Source organism: Ictalurus furcatus, chromosome 10 (assembly GCF_023375685.1).
Source record: "Ictalurus furcatus strain D&B chromosome 10, Billie_1.0, whole genome shotgun sequence".
In the NCBI taxonomy this organism is placed as follows: Eukaryota; Metazoa; Chordata; class Actinopteri; order Siluriformes; family Ictaluridae; genus Ictalurus; species Ictalurus furcatus.
Genome location: NC_071264.1, coordinates 22,797,904 through 22,822,861, shown reverse-complemented (window position 1 = coordinate 22,822,861; position 24,958 = coordinate 22,797,904). Strand labels below are relative to the sequence as shown.

Below are 24,958 nucleotides of genomic sequence, written 5' to 3'. Positions count from 1 at the left end.
TTTCCACTGCTGTTGCTGCATTCTAAAAACACAAACACATAATTATTCATGCTTTCATACTCAACTTTATTTACACAGAAAGAGCAAAGTTGACCGTTTGAAGAACCAGTTGATTCAGGATTTACAGGATTTTTTTTTTAAACATAAAAAAATTAGTTACCGAATGTCGCCGAAAAACTAAGTATTCTGCACATGTCACAGTCTTGGTACTGAAACAATGTTGAAATTATTTGAATTATTTGGAAAATAACGTTTAGTTTAAAAAAAAAAAATGGGGGGGTGGCGGGGGTTAGCATCTTTGTTGCTAACTCATTTTAACTTTACTTGGCTAAATAAAATTAGGTGTAAAGATGTAAACTGGACTTGTTTAATTTCAAAATTACCAGTTGCTTACAGACTACATGGAATATGTTTGATGAATTTAAAGAAATAATTCATGTTCATTTCTAAGCGATATTGCATGTCTGATTTTAATAATATAATGTGCATCTTTTTTGTTCTTGAATGCATAAATAATCACAGCTTACTAACACATTCTTTTTTTCTTTTTCTTTTTTTTCTCCCATCAGTGCTTATCCTCCCTTTCCAGGCCAGGACAGTGGTTTAAGTTGGGGTGGCAAAAAGTTTGAAGAATTACCAATAGTTCACATAAAAGCCACCTATAACAAGTAAGTTACTGCATTTTCAGCACTTAAGGATTTGGTCATGTGTGATTCCACTGAACATTTGCAAACTTGTTCAGGTTTAGCGGTGTCATGATGTACTGTAATACCAGTAGAAATGATACTGCAAAACACAATGAGATATACTTCCTATTGAAAGTGCGTAGATTATTTGGCTGGGAAAAATGTAATTTATACACTGGGATTATCCCTTTCGAGCCTGACAAACATCTCTGCAGTTTAGCATTAGATTAATGACAAAGAATAATTTTGTCTTTCAAAGCTACAGTATGTAATATTTTTAAATTGTTCCCACTTTGGTAGAAAAATGTTCATGCAAGCTGCCTGAAGAACATTTTATAATAACATGGGTTGTGCGTCATTTTCCACATTAATCTCCTAGCTGCTAGTGCTTATATTTAGGTAGAATTCACAGCTGTGTCCCAAACCACATAATGCACACTGAGTAGTATTAGTGACAGAGTAGCATTTTGTTTTTCTAACTTTTTTGTGCTTAAATCAGGTGGAGCGTGATGACGTTTAACCTATCTGAACTGCTGTATGATGTACAAAATTCCAATCTGATATCCCTTATTAACATATTAAAGGAACATCGTATTTATTTATTCAATAATATATATTTTTAAAAAGCCAACTGTAGCTGTAAGTTAATACAGATCATCTGACCAGGGACCTAACTTACGAAAGGCTGTTTTTTAATTTGAGGCTCCCTTTTAAACATTCTAAGGCAAAATAAGAGAATGTTTCTATAAAGACTAAGTGAAGCATATCAATGTAAGACATAGGGCTGCACGATTATGGCCAAAATGATAATCACGTTTATTTTGTTCAATATTGAGATAATGATTATTTATCATGATTATTAATTGATTTTAGGGACAACATAATTTTATTGCACTTTCACATTTAAATAAACAGACCGCTGCTTCCACCTCCATGTTGTGCTACATTCCTGCTAATGTACAAATCCTTGCATCAAATTACACTGATCTTTAAAGTGCAGCATCTCGTAGAAGCAAAATATGAATAAAATTGTACCCAAAATATAGGATAAGTAAAAATAAATATGCCATCAACCAAATGAAAATATGCAATCAAATATAACAATATGCAACCAAATGAAAACAAATTCAGACCTATGCAGAAAAGGCAATAACAGTGTTTACAGGAGGAGAGACACAGCCAAATCACCCAATAGAGAGGTGCAGGGATGATGTCATTTTGTACCGGAACCCAGAAGTTATCATCACACTGGTTCCCTCGACAAAAACCCAATAGGATTTTCACATAGCCTGTGGATTATTGCAAAAAATAAGCTCTGTGATCAACAAAAGTTTACAATGCTAATATGTTTTGTCCATCAATATAATTTTCACAAATGAACACAACTTTTATGAAGTTTGAAGCCTAAATACAATCGCCAGAAATAAACAGCTAACCACGAACGGTCACTCGATTTCAACGTCACCATCACCAAGGTTTCGACAACTTTTCCAAACTTGATTTAAAACATTTTCCATAATACGGATTTGCTCTGTGGATGATTCTTCATCCATGTTTTTTTTGGGGGGGGATTGTGCACAGCACACCTGAACCAGTTTATCTGCAAAGTTTTTTCCTGTTCGCGTGATGACGTTTAATGTCGCCGACAACATCTGTAGTCCCATTTAGCAACATGTTAGTGTCATGATTTCCCCTCGTGCAAGTGCTGGAGTTCGCAGCGCGCTCTTTTAGTGACATTGAGTTTGTTTGCATTCTACATGTGCATTTGTTATGATTTCTGTCCTGTCTCTGCCCCGTATTGTCATTGGTTGTTCCCTTATGTGTCATCATTAGTCTCAGCTGTTTTGTGTTCACCCTTAATTACGTTTGTCATTTAAACCCCTCGTGTCTCATTGTTCGACGTGAAGTATTGCATGAGTTTTGCGTGTACCAAACCTTTGTTCATAGTTTCACGGCTCATGGTTTTGATCCTGTTCTCAACCTTGTAGTTTGATTTTTGGTTAGCCTTGTTTATGCCCGTTTGCCGATCACCTGACCTTTTGCTTGTTTCTGACCATGCTATTGTCTCACGTTTTGGATTTGTCTGCCTCTCTTCAATAAAGCTCCTATCTGCACTTGCATCCATCCTAAACCTTCATTACGTGACAGTTAGCAACCGCCTTTTTCAATACTCGTAAAAGCTTTTTTTAAAAATCATGAGTGGGATTTTATGTCATAGAATAAAACGTGAAAATATTTTGAGCTTGTGTTCACCACAGACCTTATTTCAGGCTTTTAACCAAAATCACATTCAAAAAACCCATTGACAAGGAATCAAATGCAAACTCGTTTCCAGGTTTTGGCGTACAAAATAGTCATCCCTGCGCCGCTCTATGGTGACTGGCAATAAGTTTAGGAAGTGCTTGATTTGATATGCAGCGGAGTTTTCTATGTATGGAGGACGAACTTATTCATGTAATCGTGGGCAGTCAAAATCGTAATTGAGATCAGTATTCAATTAATTATATAGCCCTAGTAAGACAGGAACAACTCCATATATGGTTTTCAGGAAGTCCTAGGAATACGAGATGATGTTATTCGGGAAGGTATGTAAATGCGCGCAAATGGTATTTGGGGAGACAAAGGAATGCGCAAATGGCAAGAGACTTTATCTGTCTGTACCTGAGTTAACAGAGCAACAAAGAGAAAAAGGTGTTAACAAGGGAACAGATAGAGGGGAGTGTTCACAGTAAACTTATCACTAAGAGCAATATGTGTATAAGAAGATGAAATAAATAGTTTAATTTATTAAACTATTTGTAGGGGTGTTCACAGGTAACTTATCAATGACCTCTTGGGCAATTTATATCACTATATAGTATAATTATTATTATATTATAATTGTTTACATATATAATTTTATGGGCTTAAATTAAATACAAACCTAAATAGAAAAAAAATTAAACAAGGCTTTACTTTAGCACTTCTGTCACTGAAACAACTCAATACAGCCTTGTTGTCATGTTGTTACAATGAGAAACAGCCTGAGGGTGCTGTGGGATACAGTATTGTGATTGATCCCACAGAGGAGAGAAGAAGTGAAACGCCCACATTTCTCTGAGGAATACTTTATTTCTTTTACAAGTGTAGCATACCACAAGCCTATAAAACTTTGAGAGAAATACCAGTAGGACGGTAACCTAAATAATATGTTAAAAATCAAAATATTAAATAAAATAAAATAAACGTGGCTAGGTGTCATGCCTGGAGATGGATCCTGAGATTTGTAGGCTAGTGTTTGCCCGTTTAACGTAAATTTTTTCAGACAAAGCCGACATATGGCTTCATCCAAATTTATTGGTTCGCCTCTCTCATTAGGCCCAAAGCCAACATGTTCCCAGATCGCCGGTGTAATATTTTGGTTCCCAACAAGATCCATCGCAGCGGCAGAACCCGAAGTGAAATGGCAGGATTCGCCTGACTGGATTTTACCTCACTCAAACAAAACCGTGCCAAACTAACAGCCAACATCATATAAGGCATTTGATTATGAATATGTAATTTGTGTATTAATATAAAATCTCCCACTATATGGTAGGCTATAAATACAAATTGATATTGCAACTGTTGTTATTATTATTATTATTATTATTATTATTATTATTATTACATTATTACACTTGTATACGAAATGTTGTACTTTTCATAGTGCCCACTCAAGCAGAATGACTCAATTCATGGCCACCATCACAGTCCTAGTGTTCTCAGGGCTGATACATGAAAATGTGTATGTGTTAAGGTGAGACGCGAAGAGGCCCCCTAAGGGCTGCTTGATTGTGAATTTTCACCTTTCTCGAGTAAGCTGGTTCTGGTCAGGCACCGTTTCCGTGTACTAGCATGAATCCAGTGGGGTTGAGTCAGTGTGGGAGGTCCAAAGGCAGCTTCTCCCACCTTCCTGGGGTTGAGGCTTTTTACTAGTACTGTATCACATGTGGAGAAGGAGAGTAGGTTTCTCTGCAGGTAAAGGGACAGAAGCAAAGGCATTACCGTGCACATTGTTCCATTTTTTTAAATTAACGCTTGAGTGTAATCGCCAGCAATCACTGCGTGATGGTGAAGTGTGCTCAAACAGCAAGAGGAACAGACAAAAAGAAAGCAATAGAGCATGTGACCAAGACTGACTCGGTTTATCTTCGTATTTCAAAATTCTTTGAAAATAGGGTTATATTATTTATAATACAGTTATTTACAATAAAGCCAGGAGAAAATACTACCCAGTGGCCAGAGTCAAATAAACCTTAAGCATGAAAAAAACACAATAAAGCCCTTTTTTACAATACAATAAAGATTCAATTAACGGTTACTTCTAATTGCTTCAATAGAACACCACAGAATATTTACTCAACACATGTAGTACAATTAGGATACATGAGAGATCTACTTCAAGGCAGAGGAAACAAATTAAAATTATTATTACTTCTCAGTAGACATCCCGGACAAACCCCCATAAAACTGTTAGGATTTGTGAAGAGAGGGTTGCAATGTTGGGAAAAGAGAAAGTACACAAAAAGACGGCGCTCTTGCCCCGCCACACACTTCCCACACCAAGGCCTTGGAGAGTTTGTCAAATGACACACAGACACGCAAAATTCAAATGGCAAGATCTCTGATGTATTCAAAGAAAGGCAGAGTATATATCATGCTTTACAGCACAGAGACAATGGTTTAACCAATGATTGGCTAGGCGGAAGGGCATATTTGCATAAAACAGGAAGCATATCAATATAAGACATGAGCAACTCCATGTATGGTTTTCAGGAAGTCCTAGGAATCCGAGATGTTATTCGGGAAGTTATGTAAATGTGCACAAATGGTATTTGGGGAGACAAAGGAATGCGCAAATTGGCGAGAAAATTTATGTCTGTACCTGAGTTAACAGAGGAACAAAGAGAAAAAGGTGTTAACACGAGAACGAAAAAGTGTTAACAAGGGAACAGAGAGGGGGGGAGTGTTCACAGTAAACTTATCACTAAGAGCAATATGTGTATAAGAAGATGAAATAAATAGTTTAATCTTACAATATACCCAAAATCTTTGCGCTCCTGTTGAATGTGAGCTCGAGGACACGGGCGCTGAAATTGAGCTCATAATCAGAAGAGTGTAAGTTCAAATCCCAGAGCTGTCAGTAAGCCCCTTGAGCAAGACCCACAACTTAACCCCCTTAACCCACAACTGCTCAGCTGTATCCTCGTCTTAGTTTCTAAATTGCTTCGGATGAAAGCATCTGTTTAATTAATAAATGTAACCTGGATAAGTGTATGATGCTATCTAGAGAGAGGACCTCTGATTAAATTCTCCTTCTTTTCTGCAGCACTCACATCCAGGTGACAGACAGCGAGGGTCAGTCCATGGCCAGGACCTCGTGTGGGACAGAGGGCTTCCGTAATATAAAAAAGTCCACGCCCATTGCTGCCCAGACCACCGGTATCTCAGCTGCTGCGGTAAGTTGTGTTCAATCAAGACAAAATTGCCCCTGTTAGTTTGATCTAGTTTCCTAAACCACAGTTAGCATCCAGTTTAATTAGGACAGTGTGCAAATCAAGTGCAAGATCTCAAGCCGGTCAGAGAGCTTTACAAGGTGATGAACATGCAGGGGGGAAAAGTGAGCAAGGAAATGTAGATGTAGCAGATGTAGACCTTTTTAAATTTGCTGTTGAGAGTTTGAGTAAATGTCTGCTATCTAAGTCAGTCAGGCTTGTTTTAATTGGTTAGTTAGGCACCAGAAAAAAACTCTTCTAGAAGGCCTGGTGTAGCACTACCTACATTTGCATACTGAAAAATAATAGGGTCTTGTTAATGCTTGTGTTTAATTCAAACTTCAGTTTACAGTGATTTTTTTTTTTAAGCTGTCTTGTTTCTTGAAAAAACCCAGGAAGTTGCACTGTTTAAACCATTCTTCTAACTCTGATTAACACTCCCAAAAGATTTAATACAAAGAATACATTTTTTATAACATGTAAGTGACTTTAAATATGTACGCTGTCCACTGGATGGCACCACTGTTCCTTTTAGTAATGTATTGAGGCCATATGCTTTTTATAGTAACTTAAGATTTCAATTTAAAAAAAAAAAAATTAAAAAGAGAGAGAAATAAACTTCACACAGTTCATCTGAATTACTTGTTTATGGTTGGTTATTAGCCAAGCTCTGTATTAAAATCACAATAGGTGTTGTATAGGGTTGCATAATTTGGATGCTCTGTATGGCAGGCACAATATTAATAAGAGTAAAGGTCATGGTAGAAGCGGGGAGGGAAACAAAGGAGAAAAGAGATAGAAAGGTAGAAAGACAGAAAAATGAAGAGGGAGAACGAGAGAGAGAGAGAGAGAGAGAGAGAGAGAAGCAGAATAGGTGAAAAATGAGGAAAATCAAAAAGAAAGAGGAAAAAGAAATTGTGTGAAATAAGCAGGTAGGAAGGAAACGAGGGAAAAAAACAAAGTGAGAAAGAAGGTGGGGAGAATAATGTAGAGGAGAGAATGGGTGAGAGAGGGGGCCCTACAGTGTGTGTCTGTGCTGTATGTGAGTGTAAATCAGAGCTGCTGTTTGGTCAGATTTGGAGCTCATGCGGACATCAGCAGTGGCAGCTGGAGTTCAAACTGACTTATATTCTGTTCATTTATTTCAACGGGAAACTCTCAAACAATTTCCAAAATTAATCAAAACCAAATTCTTGCTGGAAAAATGTCTGGAATGCAGTTTACGCTGAGCATTTGAAGCTGTCGAAGCTGAATAAATTCTCAAAAAGTGTTAAGTGAATAACAGTAAGAAGTATAAAAAGCGTGAAGAATAACAGAAGGAAAATAATCCAGACCTTCATTCCTCTTAGACCGCAACCAACATTAACAGTTCTTTTTTTGTTTTATTAAAAATGACCTGTCCTTATGTTTACCGTGTTGTAGGTATGTTTATTGCTGTTCCATCACTTACGTTATAGCAGCTGTAAACATTCGATCCCTCACCAGCCTCTCTTTATTTCTTTCTGATAAGACAATAATGCAGCTTGTAATTTTACTGAGAAAATAGAAAATGTAAAATCTTGTCCTGGAGACTTTTACTGTGCGACATCAGTGACTCCTTCCATAAATGCTGACTATACCAGGGTCTGTCTGAGTACTCGAATCTGATTGGCTGGAAGGTGTGCGTTCAAATCGTTGAATGTCCAGGTAATTCTAGTCAGTTTAATGACTGTTCTAAAGTAAAATGCTGCTTATAAACAACTGTAACTGTAGTAAAATACAGTTTCAGTTGCATTATTACTAGAGACATGGCAGAGATGCAGGTAATTCACTCTCTCTCTATCTCTAATAACTATATATTCTAATTCATTCAAATAAATGTAATCACACTATTTTATCTCTGTGGATAATTTAGAGCGGGCATAATTCTAGATCTAACGACCCGTATATAAAATAACTAACTAAAATTAACCATTATTTTCATTACTTTCAGTCAGATTTTGCACTGCAAACACCAATGACAGCTTTAACTTGTCAGCGCTGGCAAGTGGCCATGGTATAAACGTGATAAAGTAACGCACACCTAGCCATGGATTATCCCTTATATAAATGTCTCCTCAAAGAAAACATCACCATATCAACCGTTACACAAGTTGTTTTTTTTATCCGTACGTATGTGGTGTGTGTGCCATACAAGTCCCTGTGTTAGTTGTTACCATGTAAGCGATAATGTATTAGAATGAGCACATTAATATAAACCACTGTTGTCAAAGCTACTATTACAGAAAATCGATCAACATCTTCTGACCAATCATAACTGAGAACTAAACAGCTCTGTGGTATAAATAACAATTAGGCAACAATATATTGCGTAGCAATGGCACGGGACTTTCTGATTAAGGCTTGTTTTTCTCTTTGGCCTCCCTGTGAGAGAATGTGCTTCTCCATCTATTATTGCCAGTATGACAGAAGTACCTCAGACAACTTTTACAAATGCGCATGTTATTTCTATTGAGATATTTCCTGTACATTGAGTTTATTCAATCATAAATTAGACAATTACACAGATGGACAGAAATATCATTCTATATATGTTATATTTATCCTTTATCTTTTAAGCTACCTCAGTGGTGTGATCGTAATTTCATCATTGTCTGCGGTGGGAGAGTTAATGAGAACCCCACACTGCAGCTCCACAGATAATAACTGCATGACTTTATTCTTATAGCCCTTCATTTACTGTGCAGACACAAGGAGCATTTTCTAAATCAGTCTTTTTCTTCCAAGCCCTCACAACACACACCCCCATGGTTTTGTTTTGCTCCTGTCATTTATTAGCCTTTAATAGAACAAGTGCCTTACTTTGTGATTGTTTCCTTGTAACAGAAGGCACAGGCAAAGGGGGTGACATTTGTGCGTGTGCTCGTCAAAGGACTTGGTCCAGGGCGCTTGGTGAGTATTGCTAATTCTGGACTTTATTGAGAGGTGTATGTACAGGTTAACTGTGTATGTCATTTTCATATAACTCAATGAATACACTGATCAGCCATAACATTAACACCACTGACAGGTGAAATGAATAACATTGGTTAACTCATTACAGTGGTATCCGCCAAGGGGTGGGATATATTAGGCAGCAAGTGTACAGTCAGTTCTCCAAGTTGATGTGTTGGAAGCAGGAACTATGAGCAAGTGTCAGTTTCTGAGCAATTTTGACAAGGACCAAATTGTGATGGCTAGATGACTGGGTCAGAGCATCTCCAGAACAGCAGGTCTTGTGGGGTGTTCCCGGTATGCAGTGGTTGGTACCTACCAGTGAACCAGCGACAGGGTCATGGGCGCACAAGGCTTATTGATCTGTGTGGGGAGTAAAGGCTAGCCCGTCTGGTCTGACCACACAGAAGAGCTACTGTAGAACAAATTGCTGAAAAAGTTCATGCTTGCTATAATGGAAAGGTGTCTGAACACAGTGCATCGCAGCTTGCTGCATATGTGGCGTAGATCGGTCAGAGTACCCATGCTGATCCCTGTCCACCACCGAAAGAGTGGGGCCTCCAAATTCCCCAGATGTCAATCTAATCGAGCATCTGTGGTATGGGATGGACAAACAAGTCTGATCCATGAAGGTCCCACCAACAGAACTTACAGGACTTAAATGATCTGCTGCTAATGCCTTGGTGCCATATACCACAGCACACCTTCAGAGGTTTTGTGGAGTCCGTGCTTCAACGGGTCAGAGCTGTTTTGGCAGCACAATATTAGACCGGTGCTTTTAATGTTATGGCTGATCGGTGTATGTTTCTATATATGTTAAAACACAGTTTGGTTAACTGTCATTTGTAAATTAACTGTACTTTGTAATATGTGGATTTTAACTATATGAAAATGGCAAACCATCATTAACAAGTGGTTGAAGAGAGAGGACATATTTTAATCTACAGGGTGTCTGAAAAGTCAGGAACCAATGGGAGTATGTCAAATAAATATGTTGAGCAACAAACATGATGCATGACTTTTTGGACAGCCTGTATATACCTGCATTTGAAAGGGCACCTAGCATATGAACTGAGTATAGAAAAATAAGGACCAAACTTTAGCTTAAAACCAAAAGCAATTCAACTATAAGGGACAGAATCAAGGTGTAGAAATAAGCATCATACTGTCTAGCACACCAGCATGGTAGCAGTTGCCTGAGAATGGAAGGACATGGTGAGGGAAAACTGGTTTCATTTGGTGGATAGAAGAAAAGAAACCATACAGCAGTCACAGCATCAGCTAAAACATGGCATTAGTTACATTAGTTATGGCCTCGAAAATGTAAGTAGAGCTCTATAGTAGTAAGATGCTTCAACTGAGTTGGGACCATTTGTGGAGAGGTGGGATAGGGGTGAGGTGTTTTGGGTAAAAGTAATGAGTAAACAGAGGCAATGAAGAGAAACAAGTGCATTATGTGCATTATTCTGTATTAACTTGACCAATATTTGGACAATAATGCTTTCAACAGGTTTGCAAAACTGGAATTATGCAATGACATTCAGGCTTAAAATGACCTAACCCCTTTAAATTAAAGTACTTATGTTCATATTGAATGAACCTTTTAGAAGCATTTAGAAATTATACATGTTCACGGCTGTTTTTATCAGTCAGGTGTGTTTTACTGCAGTTGGCATTCACAGTGTGCATAAGTCAGTACTAACCACAAGCACGTTTCTGGCTCTGTTGTTGATGTCCAACATCAGATAATGTTTTCCGTATTTTGCTGCCAGTAACTCATTTCCATTAAAATGACTTTTTCAAAAACCTGCCAATTGTGAGGTCAAAAACATGTTTCTGAGGGTCCAGCAGAACATCATTATAATCCGAATAAATTAATTGCAGAAATCGTGGTAACACAACAGGTTTTCAGAACTGACTGTTAAATAAAAGAGGAAGAATCCACTTTGACCTCAGTAATTAATCTTGTAGAGCAGGAGTCATTAAGTAGGTTTGACCTGAGCCAAATAATAATGCACTTAAAAGGAGTATTAACATTCAGTGGAAGGTTATTACATTGCTTGCATTTTTTTTTTTTTTTTTTTTTTTAAAAAAAGAAAGAAAGAAGAAAAAAACTTTTAAAAAAGAAATAATCCTCTACCTTGGGTATCGCATATGTCTTATCTACTTGAGTAAGATGTAAATGTAATCCGAATTTAAACCACTCTTACACCGTTTTTTTTTTTTAAGAAGCCGCTGATGCTCAACCTGTTTTCCGAATAATGTAGGATAACTGCGATCTGCACCAAACTACACATATGCTTCCACTTTTCATCACCAATTACTCCTCCCTTTCATTCTCACGCCTTGCTGCTTTTGTGCAATGTTTTCGGGTTGTCTGTCTGTCCGTCCTTCCAAGATTCTCATTAGTGTGATATCTCAAGACCTAGTAGTTGAATGTTCATAGGATTTATATGGAATGATGAACTGATTACATTTTGGAATTGATCCAAACAGGTCAAATGTCTGAAATAGTTTTTCTTCAATAGCTTCCACCCTGTTAGAAATATATTTTAATGGTATTTCTGGTATAAAAATTAGTAACAAAAAGGACAAGACTTGTTGCCAGTGGAGTCATCCCCATCGTCAAGTTCTACTTGTTCAACCCCCCCCCCGGAACTTCACTTTAACAGCACTCATCCATTCCAGTCTAATAGCTTGAGCTAACATTTTTGACTGTTCACGTTTCACATGAGTATGTCGTCATCTGTGCACACAAATGGCAGATATTGGAGAAAAAAGAATGAATTTAATATGGTCCTGTAACAAATGGAAAAGATTGGAATTGGATTTTTAAAAGATTTTTTTTTTTTTTTTAAACTGGCACTGAAAATGTTTTACGTATAAAGTAAGTAAAATACATATAATGTATTTTTGTTAGAGTTGATTATTATATTTATACTTTCATTATAATATATAATGTTTACAGTGTAATATTTTACTATATAACTTTTAGGGCCGCAACTAATGATTATTTTCATAATCGATTAGTTGGCCAATTATTTTCCCAATTTATCGGGGGGGGGGGGGGGCTTTCAGTACCTTTTTTCGTTTGTTTATTTAAAATAAAATCCACAAACTAAGTGTTACAAATATAAACTTCAGACTAAAACTTTACACAACTGTTTGTCCAAAACAGAAAAGAACCCAATGCACACACACCAGAATATATATTATTAATTTAGGACTGTAGTTTAATTCGGTGTTTTTAGTGCATCCATGAAAAAATAATGCATAAATACTTGTATACAATATAAACTAATATAAATGACTAGGAAGCAGCTTATACTTCCGGTTAGTACAAAAAACCGGTAGTGTTATATTTGAGATGATATTACTTTTCTAAAATCCACACACTAAACGGTAGATTACATAGTGCATAGTGTAAGTGTACAGTACTTCATTTGGGGCACAACTTTAGTGTTTACTCTCCGAAGTGTGTTTTCGGAACAGAAGTAACGTAATGAGGAAATCTCCCCCTTGCCACGTGCAGACCAACTAATCGATAATGAGATTCATTGACCATGATTTTCATAATTGATTATTATTGATTTTACCGATTAGTTATTGCAGCTCTAATAATTTTTAGCGCTTTTTATTTTTAAAATAAAAAATGTCGGATGTGTATTGATATCGGCTGATGCTCAACAATTCTGTATCTAAGTGGTATAATACAATCTGTAGGGGTCTAACAAAGACTACTGTAGCAAAGAAAAGCTCCTTCAAATGATCATCTGATGCATCAGGAACTGAGCTAGTGCACCACATTTCATAAATCACAGCAGCCTGATTACAGTCTCATAAAAAGACCCCTGTTTAGGATCCAGAAACTTATGGATGCATTAGGATGATGGGGAAACTGAAGGTTTTAGGCAGGGGAACAAAGTGAACTCCCCCTGATCCAAAGCGTACCACCATCTGTGAACCATTGCTTGGGCATGTGTAGCTGCCAGTGGAGTTGGCTTGTGACAGTGACAGCAGGGTGAATTCTGTAGTGTATGGAAAAAATCTTGTCTGCTCATGCAACAAGACTGTGATCCAAGAACCTTAGGTGTGCATCACTGTGTAATGACTAATGTCATTACATCCTTCTGCATGCTGTAGATGCTCATTTGTTTTTGTCTTTAATTTTATCAATAAATTAGTTGACTCTTCACATATTATTTAATTTGATTAAAGATGTTTGTGCATTAATTGAGTTTTTAGCTGTTAAATATTTGGGATGCATTAAATGCAGTGAGTGTTTTTTGGTGGTGGTGAAAGGAATTATCTGAAACTTTAAGTGGTCTGCATGTTGAATGAGAAATTAGCATGATACAAAGGCACCTATTAGAGATAGAGCATTTATTATTGACATATTTTCTGTGCTGACTGCTGCTTTCTAACTAAAGCTCATGGGTGAGAAAACATTTAAGGGTGGAAAAAATTGAGCTACTGAGCTATTGGAAAATCCCTAGCAATCAATGTACTAACTATACGAATGTGGTGATTGATAGAAACATCGTAGATGTTGTCCACAATAGCTACATACAGGCCCCTCTGAAAGTATTGGAACAGCTTGGCTGATTCTGTTGTTTATATATAATGACGTTTGAGATTAAAAGATGAATATGAGACGACAGATCAGAATTTCAGTTTTCATTTCCTCATATTTACATCTATTTGTTAAACAACTTAGAACGTGGCGCCTTTTGTTTGAACCCACCAATTCTTTCTTTCTTTTTTCACGTGACTGATAGGTGTTTCTTGCTGCCCAGGCTTGCCCTGTTAGATTGATTTTTACAACGATTAGTAGCTCTGAGAGTCTACTCTCAGTTTGTGCCCTAGGTTTTGGCTGTGAAGACTGCATTTGTTGTTAAAAAGGATAAACCAACATAAAGACCAGAGAGCTGCCTATGGGAGAAAAGCAAGCCATTTCGAAGCTGAGAAAAAAGGGAAAATCTATCAAAGCCATTGCACAAGTACTGGCCATAGCCAATACAATTTGGATTGTCCTGAAAAAGAAAGAAACCACTGGTGTACTAACAACCAGACATGGAACAGGTCAGCCAAGGAAAACAACAGCAGTTGATGACACAAAATTTGTGAGAGCTGTGAAGAAAAACCCAAAAACAACAGTTAGTGACATCACCAACAACTTTCACTGGCAGAGGTGAAGGTATCGCAATCCATCATTCGAAGAAGACTTTGAGAGCAGAAATATAGAGGCCATACCCTAAGATGCAAAACACTTATGAGCAGTAATAATCAGAAAGCCAGATTGGCATTTGCAAAGAAATACAGAGATAAGCCACAAAATTTCTGGAACTAATTTTAACCTCTACCAAAGTGATAGAAAAGCCAAAGTGTGGAGAAAGAAAGGATCTGCTCATGATGCATAAATTAGAATCTCCATCAGTCAAGCATGGTGGAGGTAGTGTCATGGCTTTGGCTTGCATGGCTGCTTCTGGAATGGGCTCACTAATATTAATATTATTGATGATGTAACTCACGATGGTAGCAGCAGAAAGAATTCAGAAGTCTACAGAAACAATCTGTCTTCCAACTTACAGAGAAATGCATCCAATCTAATTGGGAGGAACTTAATCATGCAACAAGACAATGAATCAAAAAGCACTGAAAACGCAAAAAAGCACTACTAGGGGGAAACATTGGAAGGTTTTAGACTGGCCAAGTCAGTCAACAGTCCTTATACCAGTCAAGCAGCATTTCACCTCCTGAAGAGGAGACTGAAGGGAGAAACTCCCGAAACAAACAATAACTGAAAGAAGATACAGTATAAGCCTGGAAAAGTAACACAAAATAAAAATGCAATAGTTTGGTAATGTCTGTGGGTCACCAGTTTGATGCAGTTATAGCAAGCAAGGGACACATTGAGCACTGAGCTACTGTCACAAAACTTGATAATTATCTATAGATTCTTTATTGTTCAGCATAGGTTGGGTAGAACTGGCCCCTGGGGCAATATTTGCAAAGAATGCTTGGACCCACGCAGATTACCATTTGCAGCTATATTTATTATTTGTTGATATTATTAGTAGTAATATTACTATATACATCCCCTTAGTAATGATAGCAAAACCATATATTACCTGGTGTTCATACAACTGCAAGCCAAACTTGTAGTCTGTCTTTTGTGGGCATTAAACTGTATTTAAATTTGCTCTATATATTACATGCTAGATTCCCACTAGCTTTTTTAGCAGATTTGCTATAAAATAGCAAGCTGTACTATCGTCATACACTTACCAAAGGCACCAATGATCTCTGCTACTTCCTTCCAAGTTTTATTTTTCTTCGTAATGTCTCGATACACATTGAATTTGAGGTCATATATGACAGGATAAAATGAATCCATAAGTATAATTTTTCTTATTCCTTTTCTTTTTGTGCGGCAAATGGTAAATGGGAACTAGTTGCAAGTAAGGGCTAAAGCTGTGAGTAGAAAAATTTGTACCATACACTTCATACAATTGGTGCAAGCAATCATTCGAGCCAGTTATTTGGATTGGTCGCTTTATTGCGCCATACCTAATTTGTATAGATTTGAGAAAAAAGTAACACTTTGTTGTTTGCCACTATTGCTGAAATTGCATCTGCATGTCGCTACGCATACATAGAAATCGGTCGCCTGTAGCTTTGTCATTTGCTACTGAACATTCAAACAAAACATTATTTTTTTAACCAAAAAACAAATCAGTCGCATGGAAAAAGTAAGTATAGCCCTAAATTTATCACGCCTTCAAATCCATCCAATTTACACTCAGGTGTTCGAGATTGGGTGCCAGTGACTAGAACCTACTTAGGGAGTGCAGGTGGAGCCTGTCTTAATTTAACCGCTCACATCTAGTATCTGGTGTTCCTTTTGTTATTGAGGTATGTGGTGTCATCAATCCAAGATCTAAAGCATTCTATGAGGCTTTCAGAAAATAGGTTGTGGATGTCTGAGTTTGGCATGGGATTTAAAAAGATCTCCAAATTATTTGAAATAAATCATTCCACTGTAAAGAAGATAATCTACAAATGGCACAGATTTCAAACGATTGCCAATTTGTCCAGGACTGACTGTCCCAGCAAATTCAGCCCAAGAGCTGACCATCTGATGCAAAAAGAAGTCTCCAAGAACCCCAAAATTTTATCACAGGATCTGCTAGTAAATCTTGCAACTGTTTGTGTCAAAGTGCATGATTTTACAATCAGAAAGACATTGCACAAATTTGACCTGCATGGGAGGCGTGCCAGGAAAAAGCCTTTGTGAGACTACATTTTGCCAGTGAGCATATAGGCAAAGACCAGGCCTTTTGGAATAATGTGTTCTGGACAGATGAATCAAAGATAGAGTTGTTTGGCCACAGTAACAGCAGACATGTTTGGCACAGACCAAAGACAGCTTTTCAGGAGAAGCACCTCATACCAACTGTGGTGGAAATGTTATGGTTTGGGGTTGCTTCACTGCCTTAGGGACTGGACAGCTTGCATTCATTGATTCAACTATGAATTCTGCATCATATCAAAGTGTTTGAAGATAATGTGAGGCCATCTGTCCGAAATTTGACGTTAAACTGAAAGTGGACCTTTCAACAGGATAAGGATCCCAAGCACACTAGCAAATCCACAAAGGAAAGGCTCAAAAATAAAAAATGGAGGGTTATGGAATGTCCTAGTCAAAGCCTGGATTTGAATCCCATTGAAATGTTGTGGGGGATTTAAAACGGGCAGTACATGCGAGAAAACCTTCAAATATCTTGCAACTGAAAGAATGTTGCATGGACGATTGGTCAAAAATTCCAACAAGCCTGATGGACAATTATGCAAAATGCCTAAAAGAAGTTATTTCTGCTAAAGGGGGCAATACTAGCTTCTGAGGCCAGTGGTGTACTTGCTTTTTCCACAGAAGAATATCACATCTGTTGATTTCTGTTGGGGGAAAAAAAAGGTATTTTTCCTTGTGGTTTTGTTTAAGTACATCAACTTTATTAATAGACACTGTTTCAAAGATGAGCAAATGTTTGCTTGTCCAAATATGTCAACAAAAACAAACCATTTCCAAGGGGTGTACTTGTTTTTTCACATGACTGTACATGGTCGACAGGTGAGTAGAGATGTCTTGTCCTGAGCTTCTTCTCTAAACATATATTTTACTTCACCACATATTGCCAGAAGTATTTTGACCTAAAAAAAAAATCTGGAGCCCACATTTAATTCTTGAACATATAAAATGATACAAATTCTAGTAGGTGTGAAAGTAACAACAAAAATATAAAAATGGATTTGATGAAATATATTTTTAAAAATATATAAAAATGGAGAAGTAAAAATCAAGCTAGTGAAAATGCAAGTGAATTAAATAAATAACAAAAAAAAAACAACCTTTTGATTTGATGCATTTGATTAAAACAGTGCAAATTTGATCAAAAATGAGCTGTGATCATTTATCACCACTTTCTGTCTATCGGAGTTTAGCATTCAAACCACAAAACTAGAAGTCACACAGAAGGATGGAAGTAATAAAAAGGTGTTTTTAGAATTTTGATTTGATTATTTATGATTTGAGTTAGTTTTGTTATCTCTGCATTATTTTATCAAATACGTATCTGTCCACGTTGTTAATCGTTTCCCTTGGGTAGTTTTTTCTTACTTCTACCTTGTTCATCAGTTGACCTAGATAATAATGTTTATATTAAAGCAACACTCATCTAATCATAACTCTTCTGTGTCAAAAGTTTTTAAAAAATGTGGAGGAAGTAACAAGATGCAACATCACACGATAAACACAAAGGAAATAGAAATGTAAATAAATTTACACTGTGTGTATGTTAGGGGTAGTTTTGTGGTTTTGAATAATTGAATGAAAGATAAAATAATGATGATAATCACTGCTCATATTTTATAACGTTCTGCTCTGATTTAATCAAATTATTTTGATTTATGAAATCAATTGGCACTTGTTTTTTTTTTAATTCCTTCTCATGTTATCAGATTCATTTTTACTTCACATCCATTTATAAATACATTTTAATCAGCCAATTTTTTGCTACTTTCACCCCCTTATAAAATACACCTAAAGCTTTACACTGACAAGTTTGATTGTTGAAAGAAAAAAAAAATAATAGCAATGGGACCAGTCTAGAAAATTGCCTGTTGGGGGAAAAATGGATTAAGCAAAGGTGATGATTGACTCATTGACTCAACTGTACCAGCATCTCAATTCAACATGTTTTGATGCATTGTGCACCCGACACCAACACTGTTCACCTAATGAGTTTTATCAACCAAAATCTTGTTTTGTTTGGAATAATCTGTCCCTGACATCAATGCCTGTCTCTTTCTTTTTTACCCTCATGCCCTGTAAGGCGAAGCGGTTTTTATGAATGCTAATTTTCCAATAAATAATATGAGCCTGACCGTCGACCTGATTGCCTGCAGCAGGTTCCCTGGCTGTCGAGTGTAAGCTGGGGGGGGTTGGACATTAAGGCAGGGCGAGAATATAATGAGCTCCTTCAGAGCCACAGGCAACCGCAGGCTTTTAAGACCTCCATGCCTCCCTTTTTCCACCCCAGAATATTCAAGAAGCGTCTAGAATCGCAATGTATTAAAGCTAATGTTAGTCTGGACATGTCAGTGTGGGGCCTACAGTAATGGCTAATGTGGACTCGAACCTCAGGGGGGTTTGTGATAAGTGTGATGATGGTTATCTGGTAGGTAAAATGTAAAAAGGATGATGCTTGAGATCAACCAGTGAATGAACGCTCATTCATTCAATTTCAGTAACCGTTTTGTTGCGGTGGATCTGGCACATATCCCAAGAACATAAGGTGTGAGGCAGCAATACAGCTGGGATGGGACACCATTCACACACCGGGCCAATTTAGAGTTGCCAATCCACAGCAGAGGTTTTTGGCAGGTTGGAGGATACCAGAGAACCGAGAGGAAACCTGGGGGAGAACATGCAAAGCACTGCACAGAGAGTAACCGGAGATCGGGATTGAACCAGAGACCCTGTTGCCATAAGATGCAATATTGACCAATGTGCCACCTTCTCATCCACAAGAGATATTATTTTTATATATATATATATATATATATATATATATATATATATATATATATATATATATATATATATATATATAAAAAATCATATTTATTTAATTTTTTGTTTTAATTGTTTTGTCGAGTTTTTTGGCACTGTCTATTTACATTCATTACACACTCTAAGAGTAGCTCCAAGTAGCATTCTTACCTAGTCAAGAGCTAATATGTGATGGCAATTTCTGACAAGGCAGCGATTGTTCAACAGGCATCAACACTCATGTTCAGGCAGTTAATTAAAAGGTGGAGAATTTAATTCCCAGCACCTGTTGGTCTCAAGGCATTTAACCCTCAAATTGACCCCCAATCCTGTCCGTTCTTGCATATTTAACTAGTTTTTTTTTTTATTCTCTACGTGTGTGTGTGTATATATAGAGGATTTCTTAAAATATTTCCAGCCAGAGACCCCTCCACACCCCTTATCACCACAGCAAAGATTTAATTAGCGGAACAACTATTCATCTAATTGTGTCATTAGAGCTTTTTATTCCTGAACATTTTATGATACACAAACACTGTGCATCATATTAACATCACTTTCTGGTTAAAATTTTCTAATTGCAGTTGGGAGTGAAGTTAAGATTATTTATACTTGTTTTGTAGTTGAGATTAACCTCTTTCATACAACTGTTGCTTACAACTGTGATAATTAAATAATAACCATAACAGCTAATAACTAGTTGATGCTAATATCATGTGATTCACCCTCATACATCACAGACCCTTGGGGGTCCTCAGGCCTCGCATTGAGAACCGTGTGTGTAGAGGATTACAGCCATTAGGGACATTTTTTTTTTTCATCTTTCTATGATTCTAATGTAATCCTGCATTCAACGATTCAAGGAAAAATTAATCGGTTATTTTAATGTAACCCGGTATTCAAGGAAAAGGCTTTTTAAATGCTTAATTCTTCTTGGATGTCTGATAGTGATTAGATTGGTGTTTAAGGAAATTTTCTATGAAATGGGGAAAAAAGTATATGTAAAAAATTTTTACATATAGAGAATAATGAGAATAATGTATGAGTTAGTTTTAGAGATCACGAAAAATATTCAGACATACAGCTCATCACAGTATGAATGGTTTAATTAATATTTGTAATGGTTTCAATTTGCAGGTATAATGTACAAGGAGTCAGCTTACTGATGTTACTGATAAGGTTGTTTCAACAAATTTGATTAAGAAATGTGGCCTGAACAGTATTTTGCAGACTTTGAATACTTGTTGGTGTTTCCGAATGAGTACCTGAATAATATTCGTATATCAAAATCAACCAAATTTTTATGTATGTTTAGTTCTGCAGTTGAAAACATATCCAGTAAGTGGTAACACTGTATTAGTAGTGTAAAACAGTGATGGTGCAAATAAACTGAAATCAGCCATGCATATAAAAACTACTGTTAATAATCTATTGCACAAAACAACAATAACAAATGTGTATTAACAAATAATACGCCAAGATCCCGCATCTGACAAGATGGAACATAAGTTCCAAAAAACGTACATCAAGAATAGCTTGTTTACTTTCAGTGAACTTTAAAAAAACAAATAGCATAAAGTGTAAAAATTGTATACGGAGTAGGAGGGTAAAGACTGAACTTCCAAATGCTAAATCAAGAAGTATGCAACAGCATCACAAATTAATATTCCAGTAATCAACTAATTTAGGTTGGCCCTACTTGATAGAAAATAAAGTAGCGAGGTTGTGGTTTATTACAAAAGCAGTGTGTTATTGTAAACCACAAATTCATTATGAAAAGCGTTGTGTTACTGTAAATGTTTAACAGGTGGTACAATCTGTTCTGTTTCTGTGTTCAGTCTGCCATTAAAGGGTTAACTATGGGAGGATTGGAGATTGTGTCCATCACCGACAACACGCCGGTTCCACACAATGGCTGTCGGCCTCGTAAAGCTCGGAGGATGTAAACCCCAGTAATCCAGTCCGTCTGTGCCGAAAGTATCAACAGCTGAGCCTGCATTCTGAGCGGAGGAGCTGAACACATTGCTCATTTCCTTTGCACAGTATGACGTATCACACTTCATGTAACTATTTGGGGTATTTTGGTCGATTTATTTTTTTTTTTTGTCGCTTCTTTGTTTCTTTGTGTGCTTTTTTTAATTGTATTAAACCGATGGAATGAAAGAGTTAAGTTTTGTCTTTCCTTTTACATCGTCACATATCTTCAGCAGCTGTTATTTTGTGCATGATAAAGACAGTCATCACTGCCATATGAAGGTGCTAGTTATAGAAAATGGGCGAAAGGCACCTTTTGATGCTTGTTCAGTTCGAACAATGGTACCCATCAGTCTAATGCACACTTAAGAATGTCATTTTTTTTGCCATCACTGGTATTAGATATGTCAGATCCGCCTCCCAAGTCCGTTTTCCCAGTTCTGAGTGAGAGGCACAGTGCAGAATAGCTCCCTATAAATAAATGGACTGTTGTAAGGTTATTGCCCTTTCCTAGTGTTACATCAGGTGCTTCGTTGCCATAGCGACAGCAATTAGCAAGGACTCGGGCGGGCGGTTGAATACGAGCCTGTCCCTCGTACCCATGGCAACCAAGGTCAGGCCCGCAACACACATCTGCTTTTCATTGCTAACCCGCTTTCAGTGTGCAGTAAAGCTAGAGGGTTAAGGGAGCATTAGGCTGTGTGGGAGGCCATTTCCAAAATGTTGTGGCACAGTGAAGCTTATGGCTTCTATTTAGACCCTGATTAAAGCGGTAATTAGAAAACAAAGTGGTAGTCTTACTATCATTGAAGGAAGGGCCTTAAGCGCATACTGCCATCTTCAAATTAATAGCGTTCTTAGGAAGGTAAGAACCAATTGCCAGTGACCTAAAGAACCACAGTCACTGTTGTTACAGGCTGTTGATTTCTAACCTGTTGAATCCAACCTTGTGATATTTTGGCTAGAATTCATAGGAGCACTGTATTCTGATCATTAAATCAAAATGTCTGCGACTTCAAGAGGAAGAAGAATTAGTCAAGACATTGATTGTCGCATTTGACCTAAATGGTCAAGTCCAGAGATTACTTTCTTTCAGTGGTTACATTTGAGGATTTTAGAGCTTTATGATTCAGATCATTATTATTGCATTTACAGGCTTCTGCCATCTTCAAACTAATAATGTTTATAGCAGAGCAATAAAGAAATAAGAGCATTTGGTCAAAACATTAAGTATCAACTTTGACCTAAGTAGCAAAATGCAGTTTCATTATTTCAATTAGTATTATTATCTGTTTTTGAGGTGTTTAGTCAAATTAAGCAAGTAAATCATTGTTTGAAAAATGTACAGGCTGCTGTCTAATTAATACTCAAGAACCAACAGCATAAAGAAACAAAAAGTTGTACAAACATACTGGGTTTTTCTTTTGTTATAGGTTAACTTTTTTACATCAGTAAGTATTCAAGCTCCAAGTACATATGGATTTATTAATGAACCATGGCCAGGGCTTTAGGCACAATAATTGGTATGTACATTATACTGCTTGTTTTTTTCTTCCAGTGGTTATGGCTAAGGTTTTACTTTGTCCCCTATAACTGAAATATGAAACAAGCCATATTCTGGATGAAGTCGCAGGCTACCGTTTTATGTCTTCAAATTCATTGCTTACACAACAAGGCAAGAACCAACAGTCAATAATCTTTACTATATTTAAATGTTTTTTTTTTCTGACAAAAACAATCAAAAGTGTGGTATTTTGGTGTGATATTAACGAAAAAAATCTCACAGCTCCACTCAAAAAAAGAATTCATTACTCTTATCTTAATTGAAGTTTTTACACACAATTTAATTTAGTTCATTCAGAATAAATCAGTTTAGTTGGGTCAACACAATTTAGTTGATTTAGGTCAAATTGATTTACTCTAGTATGTTTAATTAACTTTATTACATTTGTCAAACAAAATTTTCCTATGTTCGCCAACTTAATTTTTTTTATTAATTTACTAAGGTTTAATTCAGTTTCATTCATAATTATACATGTTGTGTATAATGATGAACGACACGGTTTGTTTAAACATAAATGACTGGTGTCAGTACTGACATTAGTATAGATCACTGAGTGGCCACAGCCTAAGCACAAGCGCCACCCTTCAGCAAAATGGTAACCACAAAATTCAAAAACATTACAGAAACTCCTTCAAATGTCCAACATAACTAAGCATTAAACACTAACATGTCTTTCCCTTTACTGAAAAACACATAACACTTAATCCCTAAATTTACTCTCCTAATGCAGACCCTTGCAAAGCATGCTGGGAACTACAGATCCACTGCCCAGTTAGTTATGTCAACAAAAATGATTCACGTAGTTTTAACACAAATTAAATAAACTTCAGTCTTAAATTTATTAGGTGGATTCAACACAATGAAATTAAGTTTCCACAAAATGTTCAAAAACTATGTTACTGTAGCTCATTCTAATTAATTAAACTAAACAAGAAGCCTAAAATCATTTTTTGAGTGCATGACCTCCCTGTGTCTGAGTGGGTTTCTTATGGGTTCTCTGGTTGTTTTTACACCTGCCAAAAACCTTCTGAGAGGTGGGTTAGCTATGCCAAATTGCCCTAGGTGTGAATGAGAGTGTCAATATGTATGTGAATGTGTACGTATGGTGCCCTGCAAAGGACTAGCGTCCTATCTGGGGTGTTTTCCCGTCTCATTCTCTATTTTCTCATGATGTGTAAAGTACATACATCTTAATAAATCCCTGATCAAGACTTTGAGTAATAATAACTTAATAAGCCAGGATGATATTTTTGTCTCTTATTTCCTTTCAGTTCTTGTTAAGGCTTTTACTGAACCTAAAATATGGGTCTGGCCAATATTTGAATGCACTTATGAGATCTTCAAATTAATAATGTTCATAAACCATATTTAGGAGCTATACTACTAGTGATGTTACTTAGTAGGTTGTTATAGGTTTACTCTTGTAAATGTGTGCTTAAGGTGAATGTAGACCCAGATGATCCTTGAATATGGCTTTCAGAATAATTCATCGTCTATTGTCAGTTTGATCTGATTTACCTGACAGTGATTATTGTTGGAATTTTGTTTGAACATATGCGCAAGCTATAATTTTATGCCTTGCATTATCTCCATCTCCATTGCTGGCAAAATTGCAGTATTACTGTTAGACAGTAGGAAAAAATGTAGTTAGGATATTTAACTAACAGGTGTCTTCTTTAATCATCAGTAGAAACGTGTGCTTAAACATAAAAGTACATATGACTTTATATAACCCAGATTTCGAAAATAATAACTGGTGGAAAACCTGTGATTGTTAGTAGACAGAATAAAGAAAATGTGGAGTATTCTTTCTTCTCGTATTTATGCGCATGATTTTGGGCTGTTTGCCAAAACTAGGATGCAAAACCATTATTTGAACACATTTATAGCCTACAAATCCTGCATCTAGCATTACTTCCTTCCACTGCTGGCAGAATATCAGTATCGTTATTAAGCAGAAGGCAGTTGTGTTCTTGCCGCTTATGTGGCATTCGACACTTAATGTCACTGTATTCTTCATTGTGATTCATTGAAAGCAGTAGTGTGTCAGCACAGCTGCTGTGTCCTCATCCTCATAATTACAGCTTTCACACACACGTACACACGTCTCTTTTTCAACCAACATGTAATGACC

The 24,958-nt window shown here is 36.7% G+C and overlaps 1 protein-coding gene across 2 annotated transcripts in view; it reads left to right on the top strand.

Moving 5' to 3' along the window:
• Window positions 1-24,958, top strand: part of mrps11 (mitochondrial ribosomal protein S11) — a 27,178-nt gene extending 2,220 nt beyond the window's left edge. The window contains exons 3-6 of one of the 2 annotated variants that reach the window (XM_053634550.1): window positions 570-668; window positions 6,037-6,166; window positions 9,068-9,133; window positions 21,125-24,958. In XM_053634550.1, coding sequence (XP_053490525.1) covers window positions 570-668; window positions 6,037-6,166; window positions 9,068-9,133; window positions 21,125-21,232 — 403 coding nt within the window. In that variant the 3' untranslated portion in view covers window positions 21,233-24,958. The remainder of the gene's footprint in view (window positions 1-569; window positions 669-6,036; window positions 6,167-9,067; window positions 9,134-21,124) is intronic. The other variant, XM_053634551.1, reaches the window with a different exon arrangement.